The sequence below is a fragment of the Miniopterus natalensis genome, chromosome 3 (assembly GCF_054644295.1).
Source record: "Miniopterus natalensis isolate mMinNat1 chromosome 3, mMinNat1.hap1, whole genome shotgun sequence".
Classification (NCBI taxonomy): Eukaryota; Metazoa; Chordata; class Mammalia; order Chiroptera; family Miniopteridae; genus Miniopterus; species Miniopterus natalensis.
In genome coordinates, this window is record NC_142083.1 from 5,337,064 (window position 1) to 5,355,204 (window position 18,141).

Sequence of the window (18,141 nt, forward strand, 5' to 3'; positions counted from 1 at the left end):
TAAAGCCTTTCCTTGACATATTTTTATAAAATACTTGACATCATAATTGATGCAAAAGTATGCACTGTTTTAAGTTAAATTATATTAAAAGCAGGGAAATAGTATTTTAGAGATTACATGATTTGTAAGTCTATTTCTGAATTCAAGCGACAGAAATTTTCAAAGAGCAAACATGATAGAGATTCAAAGGCCACCGTAAGAAATTAATTTTGGAATTAATGTTTTAAAAGATTCAGTTGTTATACTGAAAAAAATAACAAAAACAAAGCTGATTATACAGGAAATGTACAAGAAAGTGTTGCTGGTGGGAAAAAAAGGTAAAAGTGGGTCTGTTTTTGATGAAAGCAACAAAGCTCAGAATGAGCATCAGTGAACTGAAAGGAACGTGTCTTCAATGTAGTATGGTTGTGTGTGTGTGTGTGTGTGTGTGTGTGTAATTTAGATGGAAAATTATTTATATCACACATGTGGTTTAGCATACTAGATGATTCATCTCAAACTATACCCTTCAGATATATCAGCTTAGAACCTAAACAGTGATTCTTTAAATTGTGTTCCATGGATCCCCAAAGGTTTAAATTCCAGCCAACGCTGGGGCCACAGTGGGTGGGACAGAGAACAGACTTGTTCCTGGACACACACACCCCCATCCCTCAATTCAGCTAAGGCCACTCTGCTCTTAGTGGATTTGTTTCTATCACCTCATAATATTTCATCTGCTCAAAATATTATGCAGCTCAAATCCACTGATCTAGAGCCACTGGTTTTGATAAAGACCTTTCTCAAATGTGCATTTCACATGACAAAGTCAACAGCACCCTTAAAAGTTTACATTGTACATTTTCTATATAAAAGGATAAGTCCCTCATTGCATAGCATAACTCTTCTTCGAACTAAATAAATATGGCATAAAATTATTTTGTTCCTTGGTATATAATTTATATCCCAAAAAATGTCTTTAAACAAACCATTTGCCATATTACATTAAGGACAATAAAATGTGTTTTTACCTGTCATTTCTGTTCACTGCATCTCATTTACATCCACGGTGAACAGTTGAAACCCAAAGTAGAATCTGTTACACCTACGACATGAAGCCTAAGGAAACTTTCAGCTCATGTGCCAGGCTTTATTCAGGTTATTGTTTTTCTTACACACTGGTTTTTTTTAAACATCTTCATTTGTTGGTGCCTCATTCGTGTCAGCAAATTGTCAGTACTAACAGTGTTCATGCTTAAAATCTAATTCAACTGGTTTCTTAGATGAGCTGATTTCAGAAGCACTGTCTGAGTTCCAGATTTCTGGCCCTCTCCAGCCAAGCGAGCAAGGCGCTGCCCTCGGGGAGCTATTCCTGGCCCTCCCGGGGCGGGCGTGCCGCACAATCAGCCGGCCTGAGCCCACGGCCTGGGATCCGGCCTCACAGCTCTCGGGCAGCAGCCCGAATGCATCGGTGCTCCGGGCAGATGAGTTCACTGCCCTCTTGGCCCCAGAGGTTAGAGGACACAGGTAGCCATCAGTTATCAACATAGGTTTTGACACCAGATGAAACTTCTTCAAGTGCATTTTCCCTACACATTAAATATTTTATGAATGTATGGAAGCAAAACCTAATTAAAATGGTGAATCTGCTAATATGCATATATTAGATTGAAATATATAAAACAGACAATATCCTACCATTTTTGACCTATAAAAACAGCAATTTATGTTAACTAAGCTTATTATGGTAAGCATTTCACAATATATACATGTATCAAATCATTAGGTTTGCACCTTAAATTTACACAATGCTATGTGTCAACTGTATCTCAATAAAGGTGGGGGGAAAAACAGCAATTTCAACATAATATATACAGGTACACATGCATATATGAAATACAGTAAATTCCCAATACAATAACCTGACAGTCATTTCCTTTGCTGGAAGGAAATACTACCTTCTACCCATGAAGATTAAAAAGGAGCACACAACAGAGTCCAATATGAAGAACCATTTCCTATCTGATGGCTGGGAAACAACAAAATGGGCCTTAAAAACAATTTAAGTGCACTGTCAAAGGCTGCACTCTCCAACAATTATTACAAGTAAAATCACCATACGAGAGAAGCGCTGCAGTGAGCATGTTTCTGTAATACTCTTGCCCTTTTCTCCAGCTGAAACAGAGGAGAACCTACCCGGCAATGTTGGCCATGGAGCTTAGCGCGTCATATCCCTGAGCAATTGTGACTCTTGGAACCTGGTCCATCGCCAGAACTGTAGTTTTTCTTTGGGAAAGTTTATTTAGCAGGTCTGGATTTTGGGCTGGATAAATAAAGCTGATCAGTGTTCCCGATGTCTTCAGAAGGTCAGCTTCATGAGCATCTAATGTTGGATTAAGCATGGGGGCTCGCACCTGGGAAAAAAGTCAAGTCACCGATTGAAAATGTAAATACGTTTATCATATTTTTAGGTAAAGAAGACAATTTAAGTAATAGGCCACGACTGAAATAACACTCCAGGAGTGATCTTTCAGCAATAAATTTCTGACTAAATTCCTACACGAAGATCTATGACATCTGTCCTCTGACTGATGAGCCGCTCACTGGACTAGTAAAGAGCACATACAACTAAATATAGCACCAGAACAGGTTTGACAGTGAACCATGGAACAGTGGGGAAAATACACAGGTTCTATAACAAACCTGTTCTCCCAAAACCGAGCTCTCTGGTACAATTAAGAGACATTAGAATAAACAGGAAGTTTGGGCGGTGTGTTCAAAGATTAAATTCTTGCTCATTTTGACAAGCACAAGCATTTGGGGTGTTGAGAAGTTAAGAACATTATAAACTAAAATCTCCTGGTCATATGTATAGATTTATGCCACCTTAAAATTCCAGGTGAATATTTACAGATGAATGCAATCCAAGCGGTACCTTGCTGAACTGAGTTCAAGCAAAAAGCCACAGTAAAGTCTGTTCTGTTAAGAAACATCAAATCATGTCCAGCCAGTGTGGCTCAGTGGTTGAGCTTCAACCTATGAACCAGGAGGTCACGTTTTGATTCCCCGTCAGAGCACATGCCCGGGTTGCGGGCTCGAACCCTAGTAGGGGATGTGCAGGGGGCACCGATCAAAGACTCTCTCATCACTGATGTTTCTATCTCTCCCTCTACCTTCCTCTCTCTGAAATCAATAAAAATGTATTTTTTAAAAAAAAAGAAGTTATCAAGTCAATTTATTCACATGCCTAAAAGTTCCAAATGTCCACATTTTAAAGCCATTTTTTTAACTCCATTTTACAAGTGTTTTAAAATGTGTTTTATATCCAAGTTTGAAATCAATTTTCAATGAAAGTTTAACTCCCAGTTCGCAGCAGTGCTGTTAGGCAGGAAAGCATAGAAAAAACAGCCCTGGGACTCAAGTTTTAAAAGGAAATACAAACACAAACACAGGGTCAAGACTTTCATTTCACAGCCTTCCATCTCAATTAAACTATGAGAACCCTTTATCTGTTACTCCCATTTCGGTTGTTGATCTGGGGATGCATGTGATTTAGGTTCTGGACTTTAATTAAGACTCCCTGACAAGGTCTGTCTCTCCTCAGTGAGAATCTATAATATAGATTTTAATAACAATTAGAGGATACCTTTGAATTGATTCTACCAGCCTCTCTCGAACCCTCAGCTGTGACTGTAGGCATTGCAGTGAGTTAAGCCATTAGAATATTTTCTTGAACGTACTATTTAGATCACTATTCCCTCTGGATATTAACAAGTCTGACTTAAAAGAGAGGCCCCAGGGTCAAGTAGTATATTAACGCAAGTATAGCGTTTCTATGTTACAGGATTTTCCAGTACCTTCAACATGTCACACACATCATAAAACTCTAAATGGAACACAGAGCATTTCCAAACTTCTGTGCACCCTACTAAGCCTTTTATGTGAGACATCTCAAAAAGTTTTGATCCCAAAAATATACAGTAGAATGGGTTATACTGATTTTTCTATTTTTCCTAAGCTCTTTCACTCTACCAAGTTTTATCACCAAGTATCTGCACACCTAACCACTTTAAAAGCTTTAGCTAAATTATAATTTATCTCCATACCATACATTTTATTATTCATTTTCTGTAGGGAAAAAAAAAATGGTTTTGTATCTTCTGGAAGAACCGCTATTTAAGGCCCTATCAAATAGTCCACGGACTTGATGTAAAAAAACAAAAAAACAAAAAACTATGTGATTCATTCCTGAGAAATTAGCACAAAAAAACTGATCTTGAAAAAGTGAGCTTATTTTAACCTGATAATCATGCTTCGATAATCCATACTTCCCTGTCTACATTGGTTGCAGAAGGCTTAGGACTTAAGTTAATGTTCAACTCTAGTAATTATCTATGCTAGACTTGAGACACAGCCTCTCTCCCTTTCCCTATATGAGATGTATTGCTCAGGTCCTTCAGCATGTAGATTTCCATCCCACATGAAGAACTTTTATTAAAGTAGAGAGGCTACTGGCCACTCAGCCCAATGCTGCCTTGTCCAGGACAGTCCTACCCTTTCTAAAAATAGCTCTGACATCAGTTCAATCACTGTTCCCTTGGAGGATCACTGCACATTCAGTCCCAAGAGCTCCGTGACTTCTTTCTATTTCAGTAGCAGCTAGACGCTCACCTGTGCGCATGTGGGATACACAGGAACCGTGGAGTGCAAATATCTCTAACCAATTAAAAGGGGATTTCCACACAGCCAATGTAAAAAAAAGACCACTTTTTCTCTTCTCATGGTTAAACACAGATCATGGCCTGAACATGAAAAATACTCACAACATGCAATCATTCTTTTGAGAAAAAGGCATCGTTTGAAAGTATGAAAAGCTCTAACATTGGACATTAATTTTCCTATGCAAAGAGTTTGAAACATCCCCATGCCACAACAAGAGGAGGAAAGGAAAGGGATAATTACTTTGACCACCAAATCAGAGGCCAGCACTTCTTTTGTTCCTTGGATCTGGGCACCTGCTGCTCTGTAGTGGTCATCTGAGAACTTGGACGCTTCGCCAGCACCCGACTCCACGACAACATTGAAACCCTGCTTGACCAAGGCCTGAACGCCTGCAGGAGACAATGCCACTCGCTTCTCATTCTGGAAAATTTCCTTGGGGATTCCGACAGTCAGTTGCTTATATGGAATTCCTACAAAGCCAAAAAAAAAAAAAAAGAACACTTGGTAAACAATGTTTCAATAACAGAGTTCAGAAAATGGATATGGGAAAATTGTTCAGAAGAGACAAATAGACGGCACATAGAGTTTCTGTTCAAAATGATGTTCCTGATGCAGAATCATAAATCTTTGACCTTTTTTTGATAAGTTTTTATGCTCCCTCTCCTAAAAATTCTAATTATTTTATTTAACCAAATGGCCCTCTTCAAGGCACATGACTAGCTTAGCTTATTCTCATGATAAAAATGGGTTGAGAGACCACTCAACATGCTAACTCCACTCTTCAAATTAACACTCTCGGGTTTACGGTCTCCTTGTCCTTACTTTCAAGGAAGACAAAGGAGTAATTAGCTGTTTTGAAGAACCCTCTCTCTACTAGACACCCAAAATCACCTTCCCCTCTCTCTACTAGACACCCAAAGTCACCTTCCCCTCTCTCTACTGGACACCCAAAGTCACCTTCCTGGCAATTTGGCCACAGGGAATGCCTCCCAGATTCCAGGTGTTGTAGCTTGGGACCTTACATTCTCAGCGATAACTCATTAGACCAGGGGACAGCAGCTGGGTCAAAGATAACAATCTACAGGCCAGACAGGAGAAAAACCAGCAGCCTATGAGATCCTTTACATAGGGGACACTCTGTGTTGGCCAGTGACTACCACCCCAACCAGGTTCTCTAAGGAAGTTGGAGGGGAGACCCCCCAGAAAGGACAGAGAGAGTGGAACAGTGCAGCAGCGACCAGTGAGCACAGCGTGGGTAATCAAAGGGAGGTCAGCAAGCAATGGCACTAGAAACATCAGCAGTGGAGACTCAAGGAGAGAAGGTGAGTCACAGCTGTGACATCCAGAATAGCATTCCATTCTCCAAGACGTCTCCAAGCCTGGCCTCCCATGCTTCCCTAGTCCTTACAATAAGCCCTAATCACAAAATATTACCTGTTCAATAAAAGTGACTCTATCTATGTAAAAAAAAATTATATATATATATATAAACCTGGTTTGATTCTGTTCCTTGCGACCCAAAAGAGCCTGTGTAATACAGTGTTAAAGTATGTAACACGGTTCAGACCAGCTTTAGCTAAAGTACATTAGTTTCTTCTGTTGTTTAACTCACAAGTGGTCATAAACAGGTTTTTTTATAAAAAGGATTTCCTTCTATTTAAGTTTTACTAAAGTTTAGGAAATCTAGCAACATAAACTCTGATTATATATAATAAAAAAATGAAACTATCTCTATAGAGTAACTTATTGAGGTCTTAGAGAGCTGTTGTCAACCTAAAAATATCTGCGTTTGAACAGTCTTAGATCCCACACTATATATGCAGTTGTAATCGATAGCAAACTCAAGGCAGATATATGCTGAATCTTACACTCTACTTCAAGGAGAGAAAAACAATAAAAAGCTGGCAAATATTTTAGATTGATGTACAAAGTTAAACCCCATATACTTATCTAGAGTTCACTTATCTAACAATGTCAGATTATCTAGGCCCTACATACCTCAAATCACGGAAGGTATCAAAGACAACTGAAATCACATCAAAAGGATTTAGGAAAGAATCTGAAAGGGCCAAATATGATGCAACTTAAGCATCAAAAAGAATAATAACTAACTGCAACATAGTAAAATATACCCAAAAATGTTAAAACCCATGAGTTCATGATGATACTCAAAAAAATAAATAAATATTTTGTAACAGCTTCATTGGTCAACTTGGGAGGAAGGAATGTGTGGAAGGTAGAATTATGGTCTCCCAACGGTATCCATGTCCTACTCCTCAGAACATGTGACTATGTTACCATACCTGGCAAAGGAGAATTAAGGTGGAATTAAGGTTGCTAATCAGATGACCTTGAGATGGGGAGATTATCCTGGATTGTATGGGTGGGCCCAAAGGTCCTTAAATGTGAAAAAAGGGGGCAGAAGAGTCCAAGCCAAAGAGTAATTTGAAGAAGCTGCTGGCTTTGAAGATGGAAGGTGTGGCCATAAGCCAAGAAATGCAGGCGGCGCAGGCAGTCTCCAGAAACTGAAAGAAGCAAGGACGCAGATTCTCCCCTAGAGCCTCCGGAAGGAGCACAGCCCTGCCAACACCTTGGTTTAAACCCAGTGAGAGCCATTTCAGACTCTGGCTTCCAGAAGTGTAAGACAATAAATTTGTGTTGTAGGAAGCCAGTAAGATTGTAATCATTTGTTACAGCCGGAATAGATACATAAGGGAACCAACTGATTATTACCAAAACCAGTAAATAATGGGAAAGAATCAAACAGGTATGGCACCTTTCCAGTACAATCTCAGGTAACTAAATAATAGATGGAACGTTTTTCTTTATAGAGAAATTCTAGCTAATAAACAAAGAATGATAGGCCCTAGCTGGATAGCTCAGTTGGTTAGAGCATCGTCCTGATACACCAAGGTTGCAGGTTAGATCCTCAGTCAGGGCGCATGCAAGAATCAACCAACGAATGCGTAAGTAAGTGGAACACCAAACCGATGTTTTTCTCTCTCTCTCTTCTTTCCTCTCTCTCTAAAATCAATAAATAATTTTTTTTTAAAGAAATACATGTAAAGAAGTACAGAGCCTAGCAGCCTTAAAAAAAAAAAAAAAAGATAGAATGATAGAATATCACGAATTTAAAACCCCTGGTGAAATCATGGATTTAGTTAATAATCATCAATTAAACAGCCACTATAGCCTTTGAGTAAGAAACTAACAGGAACTTCCTAATAGATGGATCACACTGACAACATCTGAAGTCACGGGTTCACCTTCTTGATATAATGCAACAGGTGATACACGGTTCTTGCCCAATAAATCAAACCCGACTCTGGTCTGGCCTCTAGATCTAGCTAAGTGTTACAGAAAATACAAGGTGCAGGGAAACTTGTTAAATAATACCGAGGGAATTCGGTCAGGCAAGCCTGGACTGCGAGGCATTCTACAGGAAGACAGCTAAAGTCTTCAACAAATATATTAAACGGAAAACTGAGGAGGGGAACGTACAGGTCAAAAGACACCTAAAGACACAGCAAGTGAGTACAACGTGTAGACCCGACGTGGCTCATTGTTTGAACAAAGCAGCTGTAAAAAGAAAAGAAATTAAGGGGGGAAAAGTGAGAAAATATGAACAGTGACTGGAATACTTTTCATGCTTTTCAATATGATAATGAAATAGTGGTTTTATTAAGGAAAAAATAGAATCCTTATCTTTTAAAGATTAAAAGTAACTACCTAGGAAATAATCCACAATCAGAAATTAAACAAAAAATAGACAAAGTCTTATACATAATCAACATAGAAACCTTGGTGTCTATGCATTTACGCACGAGGGCAACTGTCATGTCCTCAATGCAGGTATTTATCTTATACATAGTTTTATCACACTGGATAATCTGGCTTTCTAGAACTGTTTGAAAAGTCTGAAGCCAAAGTTGAGGACTCCCAGGGGCAGGTCCCCTGCCAACAGTGACTTGTCGTGTGAGAAAAAGAAAAGAGGCTGGGAAATCGATTAAAGGCAGACGTGAGAATTCAAAAAGCCTAAGAGTTTAGGGCCTTTAATGCACAGCAAGCAGTCTCACAAACTTAAATTACTCCACGAGGCAAAGACTTCTGGTTGCCCCCAGGTATCCATCCTGTTCCCCACCTTAGAGACAGAATGCCATTTTTAGTTGAGAGTGTTGCCACCTGGAGTGAAAGACTAAATGTCTCTGTCTCCCTTATAGTACATACGGCCGCCGGTCTGAGTTCCGGTCAGTGGGGTATAAACAGTGCTGGGAAGGTCTTTGGGTGAGATGCGCACAGGGACCTATCTGACTTGGCTTAGAAGGGCCTCCTTCTAGCCTGCACCCCAGAACAGAAGGCGGTCGGGGGGGGGGGGGCGGGCTTGAAGACCACTAAAAGGCTTCAGCTCTTACTCTGTGTGAGCTAGGAAGCTAGTGGCAAATTCTGAGTACAAGAGTGAGGTGTTCTTTCATTTTAAAAAGATTATTCTCACTGTCATATGCGGAACAGACCGTAGGGGGACAAAGGCAGAAAGCATAGAGGTCATTCAGAAGACTAGTGCTGCAGTCCAGGTGACAGCTGATGGTGGCTTGGAGCAGAAGGGTAACAGTGGTGACGGTGAGAAGGGGACAGATTCTTGATAAAAGGCAGAGCTGACCTGACCTACTACAAGGATCTAGGGAGGCTCCAAGGTCTCTGACCTGAGCAACTGAGGTGAAGCTGCCTTCTGAGAAACGCTGCTGCAGATAAAGTAATACGCTTAGTTCCTAATTCTTGAGCGCAGATGTGCCTCATCTAGTACAATTCTCCAGTGCTGACCAGGAGAGAGACAGAGCTGTCAGGGTTACTACAAACAGCACTTTCCAGGCTCCACTCCACTGGTTTACCCTTTTTCTAGTCTCTCTCCTTCTGCATCAGCACTGACAACCTAGAACTTCTCATAAGAAAGTGCTCATTAGGTCTTTTCATTCAAAATGATCACCCAGGCCTGGCCAGCATGGCTCAGTGGTTGAGCATCAACCCATGAACCAGGACACAGTCCGATTCCCGGTCAGGGCACATGCCCGGGTTGCAGGCTCCATCCCTAGTTGGGGGCGTGCAGGGGGCAGCCGATCAATGACTCTCTCATCATTGATATTTCTCTCTCTCTCCCCCTCTCCCTACCTCTCTCTGAAATCAATAAAGACATACTTAAAGAAAAATATATATATATATACACACACATACACACACACACACACACACGTAAGTGATCACCCACAAGCACCAGGCACGGCTGTGCTTTTTCAGTCATCGGGAGAGCCATTCGCTCCCACGACTTGAAGGCCAGCTTCACACACGCTGAAGGGAGACTCTACCTGGCTTCGCGGAGGATTTACACCACAGCGCCTGATGAGTGTGAAACGCTCGTAAAAACTTCTTCTTCCCAGGCACGACCTTGCAGGACCCCAAATTGCTAAGTAAAGGACACGAACAGCCAGTCACCACTGTTTTCAGCAGGTTCGCCATGTTCAGAGCGGCTCCCAACTTTCCGAGTCCCCAACTTTCTTGAAGGAAAATCACTAGGAGGAAAGAGAATAAAATATGTATGTGCTGAGAAAAACATACCGTACTTTGTCTTTTGAACAGCAAGACATAAAAAAAACATACTAATCCAAAGAGCTTGGAATACAGCAGTTCTATGTGATTGAACTTCTTTGCCAAGTCTTTTACTTAGAGAAGATGTTTCATAAGTTTGTTCCCAATTCAGGTATTTAAAGTTGAAATCCACTTTCCCTCTTAAACTGTAGTTATAAACTCACTATTCAATTCAGAGCCTAAATCACGTATGTCTAATTGATCGTTAATGTAGCTCAAAAGTTAAAAAAAAAAATTGCTATAGAGCCCAGTCTCAGCTTGCATGAGTTATTTCTAAGTCTGCATGTCCAGGAAAAATTGTATATAATCAAAGTCACCCTTGGACTTCCCTTAAATTGTCTAAACTACTGTGCAGTACAGCAGCAACTTGTTTAGATGCCACACTGCACAGAAAACACGCATCCTATTAAGTGAGGCAGGATGCTCACCCTGTGAGGACCCTCGAACCGAGGCTGCATGAACACAGGCTCATGTCTGCCAGGTGCACATCTCAAGAATATTAAACATGTGGATATGACTCCAACAAAAAAGAAAGGAAAATTCCAGTTTGTGCTTGCAGATTAGGGTGCAACTATGGGCTCTTCTGTCACGTCACTGGTCGGTCCTCACAAGTCGCCACTTTTTGCCAGCTCTAACCAGGCTGGGTGAAGTGTCATTGACCTTGGCTGTTACTGACCTAGGCTTTAGTGGCTACTCCTCTGCTCTCCTTGGCAGATCCCCAGGGGTTCGTGGAAAGCTCCCATCATCCCCAGGATTCCCAATGTTCCCCCCATCCTTCCTTTCTTTCCTTCAAAGCTCTGAAGAAGCAGAGGACCTGGAACCCTATCCGTTACGCTCAGCTGACTCCCCCAACTGTCCATTTACATTCTGACCCATCATGTGGGCTCCCGCAGTGCCCAGCACCCAATCCCAGCAGAGTCCATAAACATCCTTCTAAAAATGGGTCTAGCTCCTTTTTAATTTCAGCACTGCTGCCACAACTCCCTGAAGCAACTTCTTGCAAATACCAGAAAGCAACATGGAGAATGGAAATCCTCCATCCAGGTGGCGCTGATTTTTAAGATGCCCTTTCATGCAACAAGCACGCACCGAGGGCTGAGACTCAGAGGCACAGCCATTAGCAGCATCTGAAGACTCAAAATGAAACAGGTTTGCTTGGAGATAAGAAACGTCAACAAGTCAGAACGCTACAAACCAGAGCAACCAAGTCCAAAGTTCCTGGCGGGATCAAAGGAAGTCATGTCCTCCTATAGGGCTCAAAACAGAAGGGAAAAGCCCTAGCCTGGTAGTTCAGTTGGTGAGAGCTTCATCCCGATACATCAAGGTCACACGTTCGACCCCTGGTCAGGGTGCATATGAGAGTCAACCAAGGAATGCACAAGTGAGTGGAAGAACAAAATCAAAAAAATAAAACCAATAAATAAAATTTCTCTCTAAAGTCATTAAATAAAACATTAAAAAAAGAAGAAGAAGAAGAAGGGTAAGAGTAAGGTGTTGGAGATGGAGAGAGTTAAGTGAACAAAAAGTCAGAGCAGAGGGCGCATGCGAGACGTGTCTAGGCACGCCATCAAAAATGTACATGAGTAATCCTTTGCATTTGAATAGAAGGTTTTCTATTTTCAGTGTTTCCACATGTGTCTTTTCATTTCAGTCCTAAAGCATTCCCGAACCCCATAAATACTCTCCTTGTTCATTCATAGGTCACTTCTAGTGTCATTCGTGGCGGAGAGTGCAGAGCAAACGAGTTCGATACTCAGCTACTCATTCAAAACATTCAAGGAATCTATGCCAAGAACCAAGGGAGATACAAAGATATGTAAAAGGTAACTCTTGTCTTGAGGGAGATTTTCTATACCACTCCTAACCTTCCCACTTACCCTAGCTTCTCTTCTTGGATCATCCCAGCTCCCCAACAAACGCTGTTCTCCTGGCGTTGACAAGGCCTGCCCAGACCTCATCAGCGAAAAAGCAAAGCCAGCTATAACAGAGCCCGTGTACTTCTAAGTCTGCCACTCACTCGCTGTTGGACCTGGACCTGTGCTCAGTCTGCTCCTCCGGGAGAGGAGCACAGGAAAGCTCGCCTGTTAGGCTCTAGAAATGTTACGACTGGATGAGATTTTTGCAATGCTTTAAAGCCGAAGTCCTACTTCGTGGCCTGGACTCTGGAAGATCTGCCCTGCCTACTTGGCAAATGGTAGTTTGATGCTGAGCAGATCCCTGGCATCAGATGCCAACAGGGTCAAAGCCTTCAGGAGTCCATTTCTTCCCAAAACTCCACTTGATTCGAGTTATGAACATACAGCACAGTCAGTAGTTGACTGTCAAGCGCAGTCCTTTCACTAAGCCTAAATCAAATACAAATGACCCTGAAAGATATTCAGAGAATAAGTATCTGAATCATGTTATTACAAGCTGGTACTTGTTACCAAAGATAGTATTCCCTCGTAATCGTCACATTTTCCGATAGCATCACTTTAAAACTCTCTGCTGTTTTATTATCCATGTGCTTCTAAAGCTTTCAAGCAACTGGAGGAAACTTTACAACTCAAAATAGAAAAAAAAGGGGGGTTAGTATGGCATTTATATGGCCCCCCTCTAATGTAAACTGTTTGGCTATCTCCCCTAATTGATAACAAAATCCTTGAGGGCAAGCACCTGAGAGAGAGGTCAGCAGGGAGGCTAAGAGGGTGGACTGCGGATCCTAAGTGCCAGTTCTGCAACATATTGGCTGTGACCTTGGCAAGTCAGTCACCTAACTTCTCCGCACCCAATTTCCTCATCTTTAAAACGAAAACGATAATAATAGCACCTACCTTACAGGGCTGTTGTGGGGAATAAAAGGATATTCACTTTGGTATTACCTCGGGCCGGGCGATTTGCACACTATAAAGGAAATCAACAAGTGTTTTTTGCCTCAAGGAGCCAACCACCAGGGCTGGGCACCCTGAAGCCTGGGTATCTACAGTACAGCCTCCGAGGAGTTGCAGGAAACTTCGTTTGAAAATGAAATTCTGTAGCCTTGTGGGAAACTAAGCAAAGGTAACCACCCTGGGCGCACCTGCTGGTAAGAAAGTAATCCTCAACTGTCCATCCAGGAAGAAACAGCCGAGGTTTGCCAAGTTACAGGGGCGCCAAGGCCAAGAGGGGCACATTTTAAATAAAAGCGACCGGCAAGCCCCATCTGCCCGAGCAGAGCGTCCTTTCCAGGCTCCCTAAAACGGATCACCCAAGGACGGCCGGGCATCCCGGGCCAGCGGAGGACGCGGGCACGCGTAAACAAGGCGCGCGCAAAGCCAGGCGTGCCCCCCAAGGACGCCCTTCCCTGCACCACTTGGAGCGGCGGCGGCGTGACCTCCCCAGACCCCCGGCGCCGCCCCCCGCTCGCGAGCTCCGCCGCCACCGGCTGGCATCACCCGGGACCGCTATTTATAACCCGTCCCCGACGCCCATTGGCCGAGGCTGCATATGTCATTCCGCCCCCCAAGTTCGAATCCCCTTCCTGCCCCCCGCCGCCCCTCCCCGCACGCCTGCCGGCTAGAGGTTTGTTTGCCGGGACCACCAGCAGCGCGCCCCGCAAACACTCACAACTTTCCCTCGCCACCTCCTGTGTCTGCAGCCAGCCAGCCACCCACCCCGCATCCCATCAAGGTCCAAGCATAATTTCGGGGCGTCCAGCTGCCACCTCTCTTGCACTCCCCTATCGGGAGTCCTCTATGACCTCCCTCCTTCCTCCCATCCGATGGGCCCAAGTGACCCCTACGACCCCCGCCACCCCGCACAGGCCCCGGACCTGCATCTGCCCAGCTGCCGCCTCGCCCCCTGCCCTCCACCTGGACCTAGTAAGACTCCACCCGCCCCCAGCCGGAGACGAGAAAGGGGGCCCTGCAGGCGCGGTTCTTCTTCCCCGCCCACGCCTCGGGCCTGCGGGAGCCGGGGTCCCTGCCCACACCGCCCCCTTCTCCTTGACAGGTCCCCTTCCCCGCGCCGACCCCGATCGCAGCCTCGAGCCCCGCGCGCCCTCGCCCGCGGCGCCCCTTCCCCAGCCAGCTGCGCCCTGGGCGCGCGCCCGCGCCGCCGCGCTCACCTAGGCGGGGAGGCCGGGCAGTCGCGGGCGGTGCTCGGGGGACCGAGGGGGACGCCGCGCTGGCCGACCCGGGCTGGGGCCCCGCGCCGCTGAGCCTCCAACCCGGAAGAACAGCCCCAACCCCGCGGAGGCGGCCACGTGACGGCGACGCGGCCCCCACCCGCCCCGCGCCCCCGCCCCGGCCCCCGCCCCGGCCCCCGCGCCGCCGACCCCGCTCCCGCCCGGCCCCCTCCGCCCGCCCGCGGCCCGCGCGCCCTGGGCCTGCAGCGCCGGCGCCCTCACCCAACGCCCCCTCCGCGCGCCCAGGCCAGGTGCCCCCGAGGGCCGCGCACCGTCCTCCGCCGCAGCCGCAACCTCTTTGTCTCGGATCGCCCCGCGGCCCCCCGCCCCGCCTCCGCGCTCGCCCGGGGCCCGTCCTTGTCAATCAAGGCTGGAGCCAAACCCGGGCGCTGGAGTTTTCTGGGCTGCACTTGATCTCTGTCCCTGGAGAGCCAGTTACAAAGTGTGATTTCCTCCCCAGCGGCCCACCAGGACGCATCGGAGGGTAATGTAACTCCACTCCTGGTGCCTGACTTGCCTCCACCTCTCTAGGAAAAATCAGAGTTTCTGGAACCGCAGAGCACCGAAAAGAAAGTGGGAAGGAAGCCAGCGGGGGGTGAAGGGCGGGAATCGGGACGTTGTTTTTCCTTTCTGGCCAGAGCAGAGGTAAGTTCCTCCGAAAAGATATTGAGGACCCGAAAATTAAGACACATCTGCGTGCTCGCCTTCCAAAGGCTGGCACCGAGAAAGCCGTGTGCTAAAGTTAGTATCCAGCGGCTGGAGAGTGCCCTTGGTGGGGAAGTTGTCCCCACCAGGCCTTGGCTGATTTCAGCAAAACTATTAAAGGACTCCAAGCATAAGGACTTAGTTGTTCCTTGCACGTAGTTAGGCTACTTAGTCTGCAGGTGTCTTCTGATTAAAAGTAGGAGGAATGAATTATGGAGCATAAAATGGCTCATTTACCTAAAGCTGAACCGTCCTGAAGCCCAGTGAGGTAGGTCACTGCTTTTTACTTTAATTGAAATATCTGACGTGATATTTCACAAAATAATTATGACTCTAAAACAGATATTACATATTCTAAAAATAATTTTAGAGAAACCTTTATTTTGAGAACATCTGTTGTGTTTCACCAGCACAGAGGTCATTCAGCTAATGGACTCACACTGCCATCCAGACAAGGTAAAAAACATGTCCCTGTCCTAGAAGAGTTCACAGGCAGGAAGAGACACAGCCTGGTGTTTGAAAATCATGAGCCTTGAGAAGTGCACCAGAGGGACAGTTTGCAGATACCGCGGGTACGGTGAGTCAGGAGTAACTGAAAAGTATTAAAACTAAGCTCCTTTCACAATATGTGTAAGTCAGATCATTATGCTATGTGCCTTCAACATGGACAGGTCTGCATGTCAGTTACATCTCAATAAAACTGGGGGGGGAACTAAGCCCTTGTTTTAACACGTGTGTGTGTGTGTGTGTCAGTGTCAGGGGGTTGCTTCTTTTCTCTTCAAGGCTTAAACATCAGTGGTCACAATTTTGTCCAGTGGTGTCTAGAGACATTTTGGTAGTCACAACTGGAAAGGGGAGGTATCTCTGGGTAGAGGCCAGGGATGCTGCCAAACACTCAACATTACAGAGGACAGCCCTCTACAACAAAGAAGTAGGGACCCCAAACGTCAGCAGTTCTAAGACTGAGAAACAGTGGCTTAAAGAAACGTTCAATGGGTTACTTAATTTGACTCTCTTATGATTATACCACATGAGAACAAATCCAAAGATGACATACAACTTTTCACTTATTCTATTAAATAATAAGCACATGGTAATTTTTTAAATTCATTCAGCTCCTTTGTCCAACATAATTAGGGTACCATTGCTCTTATGAAAACATTTGTCATTTGGAAGGTTCTGTTTTAGGCCTCAAACTCCTACATAGTAATTACAATGTATTCATAGGAGCCCCCCAAAGAAAATTGGATTAAGTTCCAAAAGTTTGTAAATTAGTTGCTTCTGAATCTTAGCCACTGTCTTGGATAAAATTCTTGCAAAGATTTTATATCCCCACTAGGTTGTGAGGGCTTTGTCCATTTTGACATCTCCTTCCTCCTTGGCTTTCAGGGCCACCAAACCGTAACAGTCACATATGTGCAAGTTCTCATTACACATTGTTCTAAGGTTGGATACTTAAATTTTAAATATACTTCCAAATTAGGGTACACATTAAAATTTGAACCCTTTGAAATTTAGAAGACTGTGTACCCACAAATGCTTAAAGAGAGCATAATCTATATTTAATATTTAGAGTCCTGATCTATCAAAAGCAAAAAAAAGATGACACCTTTAGAAGAATGTAACATACCATCAGGGTCTTCTTTGAAGCCTCAAACTAGAGAGGAGCCCAACAGCCAAAATCAAAATGTGGACTGAGCCTGAGAAGACAGGTGATCAGAAGCTGAATTCCAAAGACTTGCTACCGAAACCCTGCATCTCCTCCTTAAAACCAGCCAGAGAACAGGCCAATTTAATGTGTCTTCATTGTGGTTATGTTAAACAGTTATCAGCAGTTTACTGTTTCAAGCTCCCCTTTTATAAGTAATTGTTAACAAAGTGAACAAGTCCATTGAGATTGAGGCAGGGGTTTTAATAATGGAGACGCTGACAGACTTTAAGGCAGCCATCTCTAATGTCAACCTCAACACTCGTCTTTCTCCCAAGCAGACCAATGAAGAGTGTGTTTGATCCTAGGAAACAAATGTTAACCAACCACATGAACTTACACTAATCAACATTAGTTAATTAATTAGAGATTTTGGGAGAACTGATATTAATCAGCCAACACAAAGTTAAATAATTGGTAGTTTAAGTTGAAGTGGAATCAGCTCATGTTTGGAACTGTTCTGAGCATCTGAGAACTAGCCCTTGGTGCACCTTTGTGGGTATTTTTCCCCCCATCTAGTAAAGTGCCAATCATAAAAATCTGTGTTTTTAATGAATATAAAGAAATTATTTATTTAATGATACCTTTCGGGGCCTGGAAGATGGTGACGGACAGGGGCTATATTCATTTCCTGGGGCAGCTCCAAGAGAGGACCACAAACTGGGTAGATTAAAACAACAGCAGTGTATTCCCTCATGGTTCTGAGGCCAGAAGTCCAAAACCTGTGTGTCAGCAGGGTTGATTCCTCCAGCGTCTCCAAGGGAGAAACTGTCCCAAGCTTCTTTCTCTCCTAGCTTCTGCAGACAGCTGATTGTCAGCAATTCTTGGTGTTCCTATCTCGTAGGCACATCACTCCAATGTCTGCCTCCTTGTCACATGGCCATCTCCTCTCTGTGCCCAAATCTCCCTCTTCTTTCTCTTACAAAGACATTTGTTGCCCTGGCCAGTGTGACACACACGGTTGGGCATCATCCTGTGTACCAAAAGGTCACAGTTCGATTCCAGGTCAGGGCACATGCCCCAGAGTGCAAGTTCAGGCTCAGGCCCCAGTAGAGAGCATGCAGGAGGCAGCCACTGGATGTTATACTCTCATATCTATGTTTCTCTCTCCCCCTCTCCCTTCCTCTCTCTCTAAAAGAAAAAATCAATAAAAATATTATTTTTTTAAAAGACCCTAGTTGCCCTGGCCAGGTCTCTCAGTTGGTTAGAGTGTATTTGAACTAAAGTTTTCATCAAATGCAATATA

At 44.2% G+C, this 18,141-nt stretch overlaps 1 protein-coding gene across 1 annotated transcript in view; it reads right to left on the reverse strand.

Annotated features, from left to right (window-relative positions):
• Nucleotides 1-13,120, reverse strand: part of NNT (nicotinamide nucleotide transhydrogenase) — a 75,024-nt gene extending 61,904 nt beyond the window's left edge. The window contains exons 1-4 of the mRNA XM_016198673.2: nt 10,351-13,120; nt 10,059-10,262; nt 4,942-5,171; nt 2,176-2,393 (exon numbers count right to left, since the gene is read on the reverse strand). Of these exons, the coding sequence (XP_016054159.1) occupies nt 2,176-2,393; nt 4,942-5,171; nt 10,059-10,262; nt 10,351 (653 nt within the window). The 5' untranslated portion in view covers nt 10,352-13,120. The remainder of the gene's footprint in view (nt 1-2,175; nt 2,394-4,941; nt 5,172-10,058; nt 10,263-10,350) is intronic.
• Nucleotides 13,121-18,141: the final 5,021 nt, after the last annotated feature.